We start from the raw sequence: 12294 nt of genomic DNA, 5'->3' as shown, positions 1-12294 counted from the left end.
AATCCATCTGAGAAAGCAGAAAAGGCTCAGTCCTCAGGGAGGCTGAGAGCCATCCAGAAAGAGGATTGGCTGTGAGAGGGGGGTGTAAGCAGTGGGGCGATGAGTGGGTGCCAGGCACGGTGGTAAGTGCATTACACACATTTCATTTAATCTTACAACGGCCCTGTGGAGCAGGTGCTGGTCTCTACATTTTACTGGTAAGGAAATTGAGGTCTAGGGAAGTTAAGGAGTGGCTGTGAAAGGTTTGGCGTGGCACTTTGCACAACAGGGCTGGATATGAACTGTTACCTTCCAGATGGTAGGCCTGGGGTGGTGAAAAGGGGAGGGAGTCGGGGTTAGGTGGCAGCCCCACGTATGTGCAACTCACACTGAGGTGCCAGGGTGTCCTTGCAGCACGCTGCGGCCTTGGTCTGGTCTAGGTGGGATGCTGCAAAGCCCAGGGACTTCCCCTAGTGTGGGGGAGCCCCAGCAGCTCCAGAGGGGCCCGAGAGGCAAGGAAGCAGCAGGACCTTGTCCTGGCAGGTTTTGTAGATGAGCGTGTTCACTTTAAAAAGTATTGGTGGGCCAGAGGAATGGTGAAGATGGAGGAATAGAAAATGGCCTTTGAGCAAAAGGGGACCGCAGTATAGCACAGGCCTAGGGATGAGGCTGCTGAGGCTGTGCCCGCACTTCTCGTGGAGAGTGTGTGTCAGCGTAGGTCAGCAGGAAGCCTGCTCAGAGATCACCCAGTCCAGCCTCTCACTGCGGAAGTGACTGTCCATTTGAGGGTGCATGTTCCCTGTGGCGTTAGATGGAACCGGGGACTTAGAGGCTGCATTAGCCAGCGAGCTTCCCGGCAGCATTAGAGGTGGACGCTTGCTGTGGGCCAGCTCCATGCTTGCCCCTGCTCTGCTATCGGCTGTAGCCATGCCATGGAAGTTGCCATAAGGCCATTGTCCCTGGGACTTTCTGTGCTGTTTTCCTCATCTGTAAAATGGGCACGGTAGTGACACTGACCTCATCGGCTGCTGTGAGGGTTAAATGAGGTCGTTTATTTGGGGTTGGAGTGCAGTGCCTGGCACATAGCGCTCAGTTAATGCTAGCTTATCACCATCATCCTGGCAGTCTTCAGGGAAAGAACAAATAACTCTGCTCCGGATGGCTTAGAACAGCAATTTTTTTTCTTTACACCAGAGAATAATCTGAGATTGTTATTCAGGAAAGAATCTCAGAGAGAGGCCAGAGTATAGTTGGAATAAGCAGTCAATATCATTTTATTTTGAGAAAATGAAAACAATGCCTAATGTTGGTGAAATGCAGACTATAGCACAAGTAGCTGGTGGGGCGTGGGACACGGGCGTGAGAAACATGGTTCCCACCATTTGGGGTCGTAACCCCACAGAAGGGAAGCTGGTGGGGCCACTTCCTTGTCCCCTGGAGGTGCATGTGAGGGCCTCAGTGACAGCAGGCTGGGGATGGACAACTTTAAATAGCAGGTACCCGGGGAGTAGGAAACCACGGAAGGATTTACCTGGATGGGATTGTGCCTTACATGTGGCTGGCTGGGGTCAACTGCATGGAGAGGACTGAACGTGGGATGGCCTGGAGGACAGACTGTCCACTGCAGAGTCAGATGCCTGTTTAAAAGATTCCTTCCAGTTCCCAAGCATGCAGGAGGAGGGGACAGCAGCTAGGATGAGCTACACCCTGGTGCCTGCTGGGGCAGACCGGGACGGGCCGCCAGCTCCCACAGCCTGGCTTGGGTAGAGGGCTCTGCCTGTCTCTTCGTGGTTTGGTAGTGGTGGGGAGCCGCCTCCTGTGGCCCTGGCAGACCTGGAACTGGCTATGCTTTCTAGGATCTTTGTGGTCCTTGATTACCTTGTCCTTGGAGCTGAAGCCAAATAAAGCTCCATTTTTATTCCCTTGTCTCTGTGGAACCTTCGAGGCACTCCTTTTGAGGGGCCCTGGCTCCAGCATCCATCCTACAGCTGATGGCCCTAAGATAATAATACCTATGTTTATTGAGCACTTGTGCCAAACAACGTGTTGAGCGCGTTATTTCATTTAAATCTCATGACAGTCTGCAAAGCTAGGTTCTGTTAATAACGTCATTTAACCAATGGGTAAGTGGAGGCCTGAGGAGGTTAAGTCATTTGCTCCAGGTCACATAGCTTCCGTGTTTCCCCGAAAATAAGACCTAACTGGAAAATAAGCCCTAGCATGATTTTTCAGGGTGACATCCCCTGAACATAAGCCCTAATGCGTCTTTTGGAACAAAACTTCATGTAAGACCCGGTCTTATTTTTGGGGAAACGTGGTGGTAAGCTGTGGGGCTGGGATGTGAATTGTGCCACAGGTACCTATAGATGCCTCACAAGAGAAACTTTGGGAGAACATAGCAGTTGTGACTGTCACCTCCCTCCTGTTCTGCCTTGTCCCCACTAGCTCCTGGAACTTCTGAGCCACTGAGCTAACAGGAGGGGCCTGTCCACCCCCAGCCCTAACGAAGTGTGCTCAGCCTCCAGGGGAACAGAGGCAGCCTTGTGGCAGGAGCTCCCCCCAACTCCGCCAGCTCCCAGCAGCCCCCACTCCCCTTCCTTGACTGGGTCTGTTTCAACACCCAGAGCAGCACATTCCATTCTCTGGCAAAGCTGGGGGCTGGGGACTCCCGATTCCCCTGGCCGTCTGCTCTCTTCACAGCCCCAGCAGAGCCTGCTGTCTGGGTTGGGACACTGGGTCCCAGCCACACACATTCCAGCAGCAACCACCCCCCACGTTGGCTTTCCCAAGGAGTGAACTTTAGCCAGGATTTCAGCCGACCAAACAGTTGTGGGATGTGAGCTTCCTTTGTGGGACCCAAGAGGCTGAATGCTGATGGGGCTGGGGTGTGGGGGGGAGGCGGGTGGGCTGCTCTGGAAGTTGGGAGAAAAGCCACAGTTTGAGGCTGGCTCCTCATCTGCTGTCCGGGCCCTCGTAGTGGGATCAGAGCAGGGCTCCCAGAAATCTTCCTGTGAGGCAAGGTGGCAGAAGCCTGGCTGCCTGTATCCCCCTGGCCTGTCCTCAGGCTTTCCCCCCTGCAGACAGTAGTGCAGTGGTCAAGAGCATGGGCTCAAATCTTAGCACCACCACTATGTACAAGCTGTGTGACCTTCAACAAGTTTCTTAACCTCTCTGAGCCTTACCCACCTCATCATTAAAATGGAGATAATAATAGTACCTACCTCAAAGGGCTGTTGGGAGGCTTAAATTAGAATGTTAAAGTGCTTTGAGTAGTGCCTGACACCCAGCATGGGCTTGATACTTATTGATTACTGGTATTATACGTCTTCTTCCCTATACTGGCTTACACACCACCTGGGATATATTTTTTGAAACAAACCTCCAATTGTAGTTTCCATTCCCTTTCTGAAAGTGACAGTTCTGGCTTTTAGATAAGATGTTCCTGTCTTTTCCCTGCCTTCCTATCAGTAGTGGTTTCTTAGTTGATGAACAAGTCAATTAGGGATTTATTGAGCACCTATTATGTGTGGGCACTGTGCTAGATCAAGGCCTTTGGTTAATAAAAATAATTACCATTTAAAGAACATCTTCTAAATGCTGGGCATTGTTTCCAGGTGCTTTTCATAACATTTCCCACTTAACATGAGCTGGCCCATGTTCCTAATGTCACACGGTCACTAAGTCACAGGATTGGAACCCAGAACTGGGTTTTCAATCCTGAGTGTTTAGCAGCCTACTGCAAATCCTTCCTGTTCTTTATCACAACTCTGAATTTGTACCCTGCTGAAATACTTGACTTCCTTTGCTCCCTTGCAACGTGGACTGGCCACGTGACTTAGTTTTGGCTGGTGAGCTAGAAGTGGAAATCTACCAGGTGGGACTTGTTGGGAAATAACTGTTTTCCTGATCAAAAGGGCCAGAGGCAGCTGACATGCTGCTTTTGCTCTTAGCCCTTCTGGGCCGTGCTGGCTGGAGTGTGGCTGAGAAGTTGGAGGAGGAGGCACCATTTTGTAACCACAAGCACAGAAGCCATCCCCTGGCAGAGCAGGAAGACAGAAGAGTCTGGGGCATGGACCTCCCACCTGCCTACCTCCAGACTTCTTGTGTAGGGAAGCCCCACTGGTTCTTGGGGTTTCTGTTCCACCCAGTCAGATGCAATCGCTCACTGATTCACAGCCCAGATGCTCGCTGGGCAGCAGCAGCTGCCTGTCTCCAGACCAGCCAGGAGGGAGCGTTCTGTGACTGAAGGCAATGACGGGTGAGCTCAGGACTTAAAGGGCCTCCCTGGTCTTTGGGAGGATTCTTCTTGGTGCCAGGGAAGAGGCTGCTGGGGTCTGACACAGATATTGGGGACAGAGCCGGTGAACAGAGCAGGGCCTGACCCCTGTGTGCGTGGGTGAGGAGTGACCTGGGCTGGGCTGAGGGAGCCTCTCCCAGTCTGCTCCCTCTCACTGGCTGCCAGCACCTGACAGAGGTCAGTATTGTGCTCTGTCCAGAAGAGGCCCCGTCCTGTGTGTTCAGTGGAAAAATAATCCCTGGTCCTGGTTGACCGTAGAAGTGTCCGTAAATATTTGGTCGGAGTAGGAGGCTGGGAGACAAGGGGCGGATTCAGGGAACCAGGTGGGCTGGGCAGGCTTTGGGTGAGGGTGGGTGGCAGTGGCTTCCTCAGAGGTGAGGAGAAACAAGCCGGCCTCTGCTGCTTCTGACCTGTGGCGAGGCCACCTGACGGCCCAGAGAGGTGATTTATGGGCAGGCTGTCAGACCACCTGTTAGCTCACACTGGCCCCAGAGCAGGATTCGGGCCCTCTGACCTCCCCGTTTCTCTGAGGGAGCATGCTCCTCCCAGAGCCTTGGAAGCCAAGGTTTTTCTCACCTCAAGAGAACACGGCTTCATTGCCTTGGAAGCAGCCGGTTTTGACGGGACTTGGCATCCTAGCTGTGCCTTCACTGCTGAGCAAAGCCCCTCCGGGGGTGTCCCCAGCTCCCTGTTCTGGGCACATGTCCTGGCCCTCACTAGCTGCTGACAAACCCCCCAGGGACTCTTTCTGGGCACCCCCCCCCCTTCCAAATGCTGAACACTTGAGTGGCAGCAGCCTGTTGCCTCCATTTTCAACACTTCTCCTCTCCCTGCCCCGTCCAGCTCAAGGGAGCAGCCTCCATCTGCTCTGAGCTCACTGAAGAAGCCCCTCAGGCATGAAAGCTGGTCCCCTCCCTGTATGCAGGGCCAGCACCCTTCCAGCCTGAGGTAACCTCAGCACCTCACCCTCCTCCTGCCTCAGCTGTGGGCTTATCTAGATGATCTAGAGGAGGCCAGGCTGCACCTCACCCGTTGGATCATCTAGAAATGCTTATTTCTGAACACCCTCCAGAAATTCGGACTTAACTGTTTTAGAGTGGTTCCAGTGTTTTGGAGAAGCTCCTTAAAGGATTGGAAGGTTTATGAGTTAAAATGTAGATTCTGATACTGCAGGTCTGGGTGGGGCCTGAGCGTCTTCGTCCTGCCGGTGCTCTGAGAGCACCACCCGTCTGTACCATCAGCTTCTAGAGGTCAGGACCAGTGCCGGCGGTGTCAGTGCTGAAGGGATAGGTTGACATGCGTAAGCCTCTGGCTCTGGAGTATTTCCTGTGGCCCAGTCTTCTTGGGCTCCTCGGAGCAGGCATCACCCACCTTGGGGAGACACTGCAGGATGGTGGGAGCCTTCTGACTGTGGGAGCAGGCTGGGGAACTTGGCCCTCCTCAGGGACAAAAGGATGGTCATCTCCATCCCTTTTAGTGGTGGGGGTGAGAAGGGTGACCTTGCTGTGTGCTCTTGGGGGGTTCTGTGAAAACACAGGCATTGCTCTTCTTAGGCATTCTGCATATGTCTGTGTGCACAGGCTGTGGGCTACGACAAGGGCTCTTTCTAAAAGTCCTGTCTGAACCTCCCTCTCGCCACCTCTGGGGAACTGGCTGACAAAGAAATCACCTGGTCAAAACCAACTGTTGTTTTATTTAACTAAAAACTTACAAAATTAAAACCAACCCCTACCTGCACCAGTCTAGTACCAATGGCCTCGTAGCAGTAGCAATAATTTACTTGTCATTAGGGTCAAAGGACACACTAGGGCTGAAGAATGAACCCCGAGAAGCAAGTCTGTGGGAAGGGGTCTGGGCTGGGCTTCTGTCCAGTCCAGGGGGAAGGGAACCAGGCAGAGGGGGGGCAGTGGGGAGATGTGGCTGCAGGGCGCCGTGGCCTTCATGTCTTTCCTTTGGGGGCCACGAGAGGACACATGAAGGGGCAGTGGGGGTGGAGAACTGTTCCCCAAGTAGCGCAGCCTCATATCAAGACTTCCCTCTCCCAGGCAAGGCCCTCCCACCAGCAGAGGGGAGCTGACACCACAGTCCACTCCAGAAACTACCCAGGTGGCTCAGAGCCCCTCTACCCTTCCCTTGCTCTTGCCTGCCTCCTACTTTCTGAGACCTTGGGGATTTCCCCCCAAGTGAGAAAGCCCTGCTTCTAAGAGAGGAAGTCCCCACGCATCCCAGAAGTCCTCGGTCATGGACAGCCCAGGCTCCATGCCCATCCCTTAGGGCCTGTGCTGGTACCACCTTCCCACAGGGACCAGGTTAGCTTGGAACTGGAGGCAAGGACACAGGGGCAGGAGGTGACAGTGTGCCCCAGGGGCGAGGACACAGCTGGCTGGTGGGGCGGGAGGGGTGCCCTTCAGTGGGGCTCAGCGGCCCCATAGAAGAAGGGGTAATAGAGGGAGCAGGGGTAGGAGAACATGAATTTGACGGCGAACTTCATCTCCTTATCCTTCTTGTCCCAGCGGTAGACGGCCATGAGCAGCAGCTGTCCGTCCACTTTGCGGCCCATGACCAGGAAGCTGCCGGCCAGGCTGTCCAGCTGTGGGCAGGGGCAGCCCGCGCCGTTCTTCATGTGCAGCACCAGCCTCTTGGTGTCCTTGCGCTTCAGGGGGCCCGGCTTGAGCAGCTTCTTCTTCTTCTGGGCTCCAATCAGTTTCCGGTCCCCATTCTCTATCTTAATCTCCTTGATGCGCATTTTGACCACTGTATGTGGGGGGTGGACAGAGGACAGCGTGAGAATGGTCAGGATGCTGGTGGCCCCACAGTTGGTACTTGTGCCTGAGGCTTGGGGAGGTGGAGCTTATATGTGTACATTTTAATATTTATGAAGCTCCTGTCATGTGCTGGACTTTCATGGACATTGTCACGTTTCATCCTGGAGGTATAGGGGGTGTGGGGAAAGGAGGTTTGGAGAGGTTGTGACCTGCTCAGATTCTAGAGCCTGAATTGAATAGCAGTCTGGCTGACTCCAGAGCCCAGGCCTTTCCACGACACCAAGTGCAGGGATGGGGAGCGGGGTGTTGGGCTCTCCAGGGAGGGAAATACGACGGGTGGGTGATCAATTAGAGGCAGGGTTTGGTGGAGAGGGGTCCTTGTGATGGAGGGAGGCTGGACTGCATGATTTCTGGAGATGCTTCTGAATGCGATTTTTGGCTGCGCGTGTGTATGTGGAGTGTGGAGTGTGTATGGGGTGGGTAGGAGTGTGTGTGTGTGTGTGTGTGTGTTGTATGGAGTGTATATGGGTGGGTATGAGTGTGTATGTGTGTGTGTATTGTATGGAGTGCATATGGGTGGGTATGAGTGTGTGTGTATATGAATGTGTGTGTATGTGTATGGTGAGTGTGTATGGGGGGGCATGTGTGTGTGTGTGTCTGTGCACGCATGGTGTGACTGTGGTTGGAGCAGTGGTGAGCTGGTGTTTGACAGCTGGCTCTGGGGAGGGGGCCTGCTCTGCAGCATGCGCTGGTTTCCATGGGGTAAATCCCCCCCACCATGACCCACTGCATCACTGAGCACAGGGCTGGGAAGTGCTGCACACTACTGGTGTGAACACACTACTGGTGTGAACACACTACTGGTGTGAACACACAACACACTACTGGTGTGAACACACTACTGGTGTGAACACACTACTACTGTAATCTGTGAGACTGTGTAGTGTGGGTGGGAGTGTGTGTGTGGTGCTGTGTTTTGTGTATGAGAATAGGTTTGTGGTGTGTGTGGGCGTGTGAGTGTGAGAGTGGTCAGAGAGTGACTGTCCAGGGCATTCCAGGGTGACTGCTGAGAGCCTATATAGTTTGGGACAGGGAGTCCTGAGTTTGGGAGGGAGTCACTTGGGCAGGTCTCCCCCTTCTTTAGGCCTCTGGGCCCCCCTCTCTGTAAGCAGCCAGGGAAAAGCCAGAGACTAACTTTGTCCCCCAGGGAAGGAAATTGGTATAAAATCCCTTTCATTCTCTCTCTTGTTCTCCCCCTACCTCCTGTCTTTTTTTCTCTCGGACACACACCTGGCAATAGTGGGATTCTCTTTCCAAACAGACCAATGACATACAAGACCCGCTGAAGTAAGGATTTCGTTTTATAGACAGGGAGGCCAAAACACAAAACAGGAGCTGACTTGGCAGAGATCACATGCTGGGCTGTGTGGTCCATGCAGGAGCCAGGGCCTGACCGGACTTGGCTCAGCTGCCCCAGGAATGGGGAGGCTCCAGGATGAAGCTGTGGGGCGGTGACCACAGCTCCCTGGCCAGAGGGCATCAGGGACTCAGCAGAGATGCCCAGGGACGAGAGGGCTGCACTTCCGTCTTAGAGCCCATCTCCCCCGCTGCTACCTGCATCAGTCTTGGGGCTAAGCTTGCTTCCCCCAAAGAGAACCCAGCCCTGGAAGCCCCTCTGTGGATAGTGCCAAGGGAGAGCTGCAGGAGCCCTGCCAGGCATGGTTTCTGAGGCCCATGGATCAAGGCCTCGAGGCGCTTCTGAAGCTCCTGAGATGACGTTAAAAAGAGGTGCATTTCTCTGGAGAGAAGGTTCATGGTTATCATCAGATCCTAAAAGGGGACCACGAGGCAATAATGGTTAGGGTTGACAGTGATGGGTGTGGGCACGTGTATTCATGTGTGCGTATCATGGAGAAAAGGCTGGGGGTAGCATGAGGGCAGTGGCTGCGTGGGCTCCACACTCACCGAAATCACTGGAGCACATCTGCTCCATGAGGCCGTCGGCACTGTGCTCCATCTCACACTGAGCGCAGATCTTGGTCACTGAAGAGAGAAGCAGGGGTGGGGTTGAGGGAGGCTGGTGAGGGGATTCGAGTCCAAAGAGCCACTTCGGGTATGGGCTCCCCCACTGACAAGCCACCTCACCCTGCCAAGGCTCCACTTCCTCATCAGGAAATGGGATGATGGCAGTGATAACACCACCTGCTCACTGAGTAGTTGTGAGGATGAAAACAGACAAGGTAGTGCAGGGACAAACTGCCCAGGTGGGCACGGTTGCCCCTGACCCTGGAAGCTGCAATCATGCTGTGCACTGTCTTCTAAGTTTTGTCCTCAGCCTCTGAAGTAGGTATTATTGTTCTTATTTTAAAGAAAAGGAAACCGAGGCCCAGAGTGGCTACCCAAGTCTGCAAACCTAGTGAGAACTGAGCTTAGAATTCAGGATGGTGACTCCCAGGCTAGTGCTAGTTTGCAGGGTCTTTCTGGGAACACAGGGTCCAGGAAGGAGGGTAAACAAGTGATGCTGGCAGAGTAGGGACAGTGGTAGAGGAGCACCCCCCTATAAAGTGGGCAGCTTAGCCCTGCCAGAACTTCTGATGTTTCAAAGGAAAATTTTTATATGAGACATTCTGAATTTTATCTGTTGTCCACACAAACGCTTCAGGCTGCTTTTGCTTCTGGTCCTGAGGCCACTGCACAGCACCTGACCTCTGCTGTCTTGTGCCTCTGTCTCCAGGTGTGCACCCCAACAGGCAGGAGTCCAAGCCTGGGGTTTCCTTGCTTTCTAGGCTGGTTGGGCTCTAAGAAAACCAGAAAAGGAACCAGCTGGAATCCCTGCTGGAGATTGCACTGTCTCTGCTTGAGCTGGCTCTCCCCTTCTTCCCAGTCCCATTTCGAACACAAGGATGTATGTGTGTGTGTGGGGCGTTCCCTTCTCCCAACACTCCCCAGTCATAGGACCCCCACCCAACAGAGACTCTCAGGAGAGACTCAGGAGACTCTCCAGAGAGGGCATGGTGTGTAGGGCTGAGACTGTGGGTGAGGTTAGCACTGGGGGGGGTGGGGGTGGGCATACTGGTGTCCAGTTGCTTTTTGGGAGCCAGGTCAGATAGGAAAAAATAAGAGCAGTGCTGCCCTTTGGGGAAGTCCCAGCATCCAGGGCTCCTTAGACTCTTATGTTAACCGCTTAGGCAAAGCTTTACTGCTCAGTGCCACCGTTTATCCTCCTACCTGGTACCCAGCTCCTGGTTACTCTGCTTGGAAGTAGTTTGGCAGACATGGGGGAAGGGTGGGGAGATGCATAGTGAGGGGAGACTGAGACTAGGGAGGAATTAGGGATAATGGGACTTCGGGGTGGGTGGGAGGTGGCACTTAGGATGTCATAGGTTTTAGGAATCTGGGTTTCCCCCCCCTGTTTTACAGATGGGAAAACTGAGGCTTAAAGACAAGAAACTCGCCTAAGGCAATCTGTTCTTTCTTCTGCACTGAGCTTTGCCGAAAGGTCTCCCAGCCAGGGGAATTGGGGAAGAGAGTGGGAGAATTTAGGGTTCCGAGGCACTCTTAATGGGGGGATGGAAATCCTAGCCCAGGAGTGCACTTAGCCCTCAGTCTTTCACTACATTCCTTCCCTCAGCCCTCCTCCCTTCCTAAGGTCCCAACATGGGGTGGGGATGCTTGCATTGGTGACTTGGGGTCCGGGATTGTTGGGGAGGTGAAAGGCATTGTTTAGCGACCCCAGGCATTCTTGGAATAAGAGAAGCAATAAGGCATTGATCCAGATGCTCCAGGATGAGGGGACAGCATTGGAGCCACCCAGAGATTCCAGTGGCTTGGGAAGGTGGGCGCTAGGAGGGAAGCCCCGAGCGTTTTTAGGAACGGAGTTGGAATGGGGAGAACCAGTGGGAATGTCCAGGGCTGCAGGGAGGCACTATTCTGGCAGTCCACGGGGGAGTGGGAAGGCTGGGAGGCTGTGGGAACAAGTCCCCGGGGTGCTCAGGGCTGAGCGAAGGAGGGGGATGTGTGTGTACAGGGGGTGACACCTCTGGGGGGCTCCCAGAGCTGTGCTAAGGGGTTGGGGGAATGGCACCCGTCCCAGGCCCAGCTCATGGGCACCCAGGGCCATCGGAGCGCGCGGGGGCTGCAGTGGCGGCGCTACCTGGAGGCGCGGTGGCGGGCAGGTGCCCGAACTGCACAGCGATGCAGAGGTCGTTGTCCAGGGGGAACTTGTGGCAGTGCAGCATCTCGGGCCAGGGGAAGCCGTAGGCCTCCATGAGCGGTGCGCAGCCGGCGCGCACGGCCTCGCACAGTGAGCGACACGGGTAGATGGGCTGGTCGAGGCAGACGGGCGCGAAGAGTGAGCAGAGAAAGACCTGCGTGTCCGAGTGGCAGCGCTTGGCCAGCAGCGGCAGCCAGCTGCTAGCCTGCTGCTTCACCTCCGCCAGGCTCTCGTGCTCTAGGAGGTTGGGCAGCCGCATGCGCTTGTAGCCCACCGTGTGGCAGAGAGGCAGGTCCGCGGGGATGTCGAGGCACTGCGGCGGCTTGGAGTACGAGCGCCCGTGCAGCGGCTGGGTCTGCCACCCGTAGTAGTCGTACTCCTGGCCGCCCACCGGTGCCCAGTGCAGCGCCCCCAGCAGCAGCGCCAGCGCGGCTGCCTGCGCGCCCTCCGCCGCCGCCCGCATCGCTGCGCAGTCCCCGCCGCTCACCGCGCGGCGCCCCCAGCTGCCCCGCGTGCTCCCGCCGCCACAACGCTCCCCTGTAGCCGCAGCCGCCCGAGGTCGTCCAAGTGCGTGGAAGGCTTCGCTCAGCTCCTGGGCGCACAGAGTGATCCTGGCGCCTCCCACCTCTGGTCTCCAGCTGCGGCCTCGCGGTGCCCCAGCCAATCTCCGGACGCCGGGCCTCCGCCCCAAAGCTGCAGGGTGGCAGGGTGGAGCCCCCTCGGCCCCTCCCACCCGGCTCCCGCACTTCATGCCCAGCGCCAGCTCGTGCGCCCCTCTCCAGATCACGGCTCCCCTGCCACAGCCTCGGTCTTGCCTTGCGCCTCTCCCCGGGGATCCCTCACCTCTCTCGGCATTTTGCTCGACCCTCGCCTTCTCCATCCTTCCTCCTTATCTCTCTTCTCCACAGCCTCTCCTGTTCCTTTTCTCACTCACTTCACTTGCTTATCTTTCCGTCTCGGCCTTTCCCCCTCCACTCTGTTTTCTCTTTCCTGACACCTCGATTCTCCCTTCTCCTGGCAGGAGGCTCCTGGCTGCCCAC

The 12294-nt window shown here is 55.4% G+C and overlaps 1 protein-coding gene across 1 annotated transcript; it reads right to left on the bottom strand.

Annotated features, from left to right (window-relative positions):
* Nucleotides 1-5949: 5949 nt before the first annotated feature.
* On the bottom strand, nt 5950-11900 carry SFRP5 (secreted frizzled related protein 5). Its single transcript, XM_019724834.3, has 3 exons — nt 11195-11900; nt 9007-9084; nt 5950-7030 (listed from the first exon to the last, which is right to left on the bottom strand). Exons 1-3 carry the CDS (start codon nt 11715-11717, stop codon nt 6684-6686), a joined length of 948 nt encoding a protein of 315 aa, XP_019580393.1. The 5' UTR covers nt 11718-11900; the 3' UTR covers nt 5950-6683.
* Between the last annotated feature and the right edge of the window lie 394 nt (nt 11901-12294).

Source organism: Rhinolophus sinicus, chromosome 15, assembly GCF_057876585.1.
Source record: "Rhinolophus sinicus isolate RSI-liver-muscle chromosome 15, RSI-T2T, whole genome shotgun sequence".
Classification (NCBI taxonomy): Eukaryota; Metazoa; Chordata; class Mammalia; order Chiroptera; family Rhinolophidae; genus Rhinolophus; species Rhinolophus sinicus.
The sequence above is the reverse complement of the archived record's forward strand: the minus strand, read 5'-3'. Positions and strand labels throughout refer to the sequence as shown.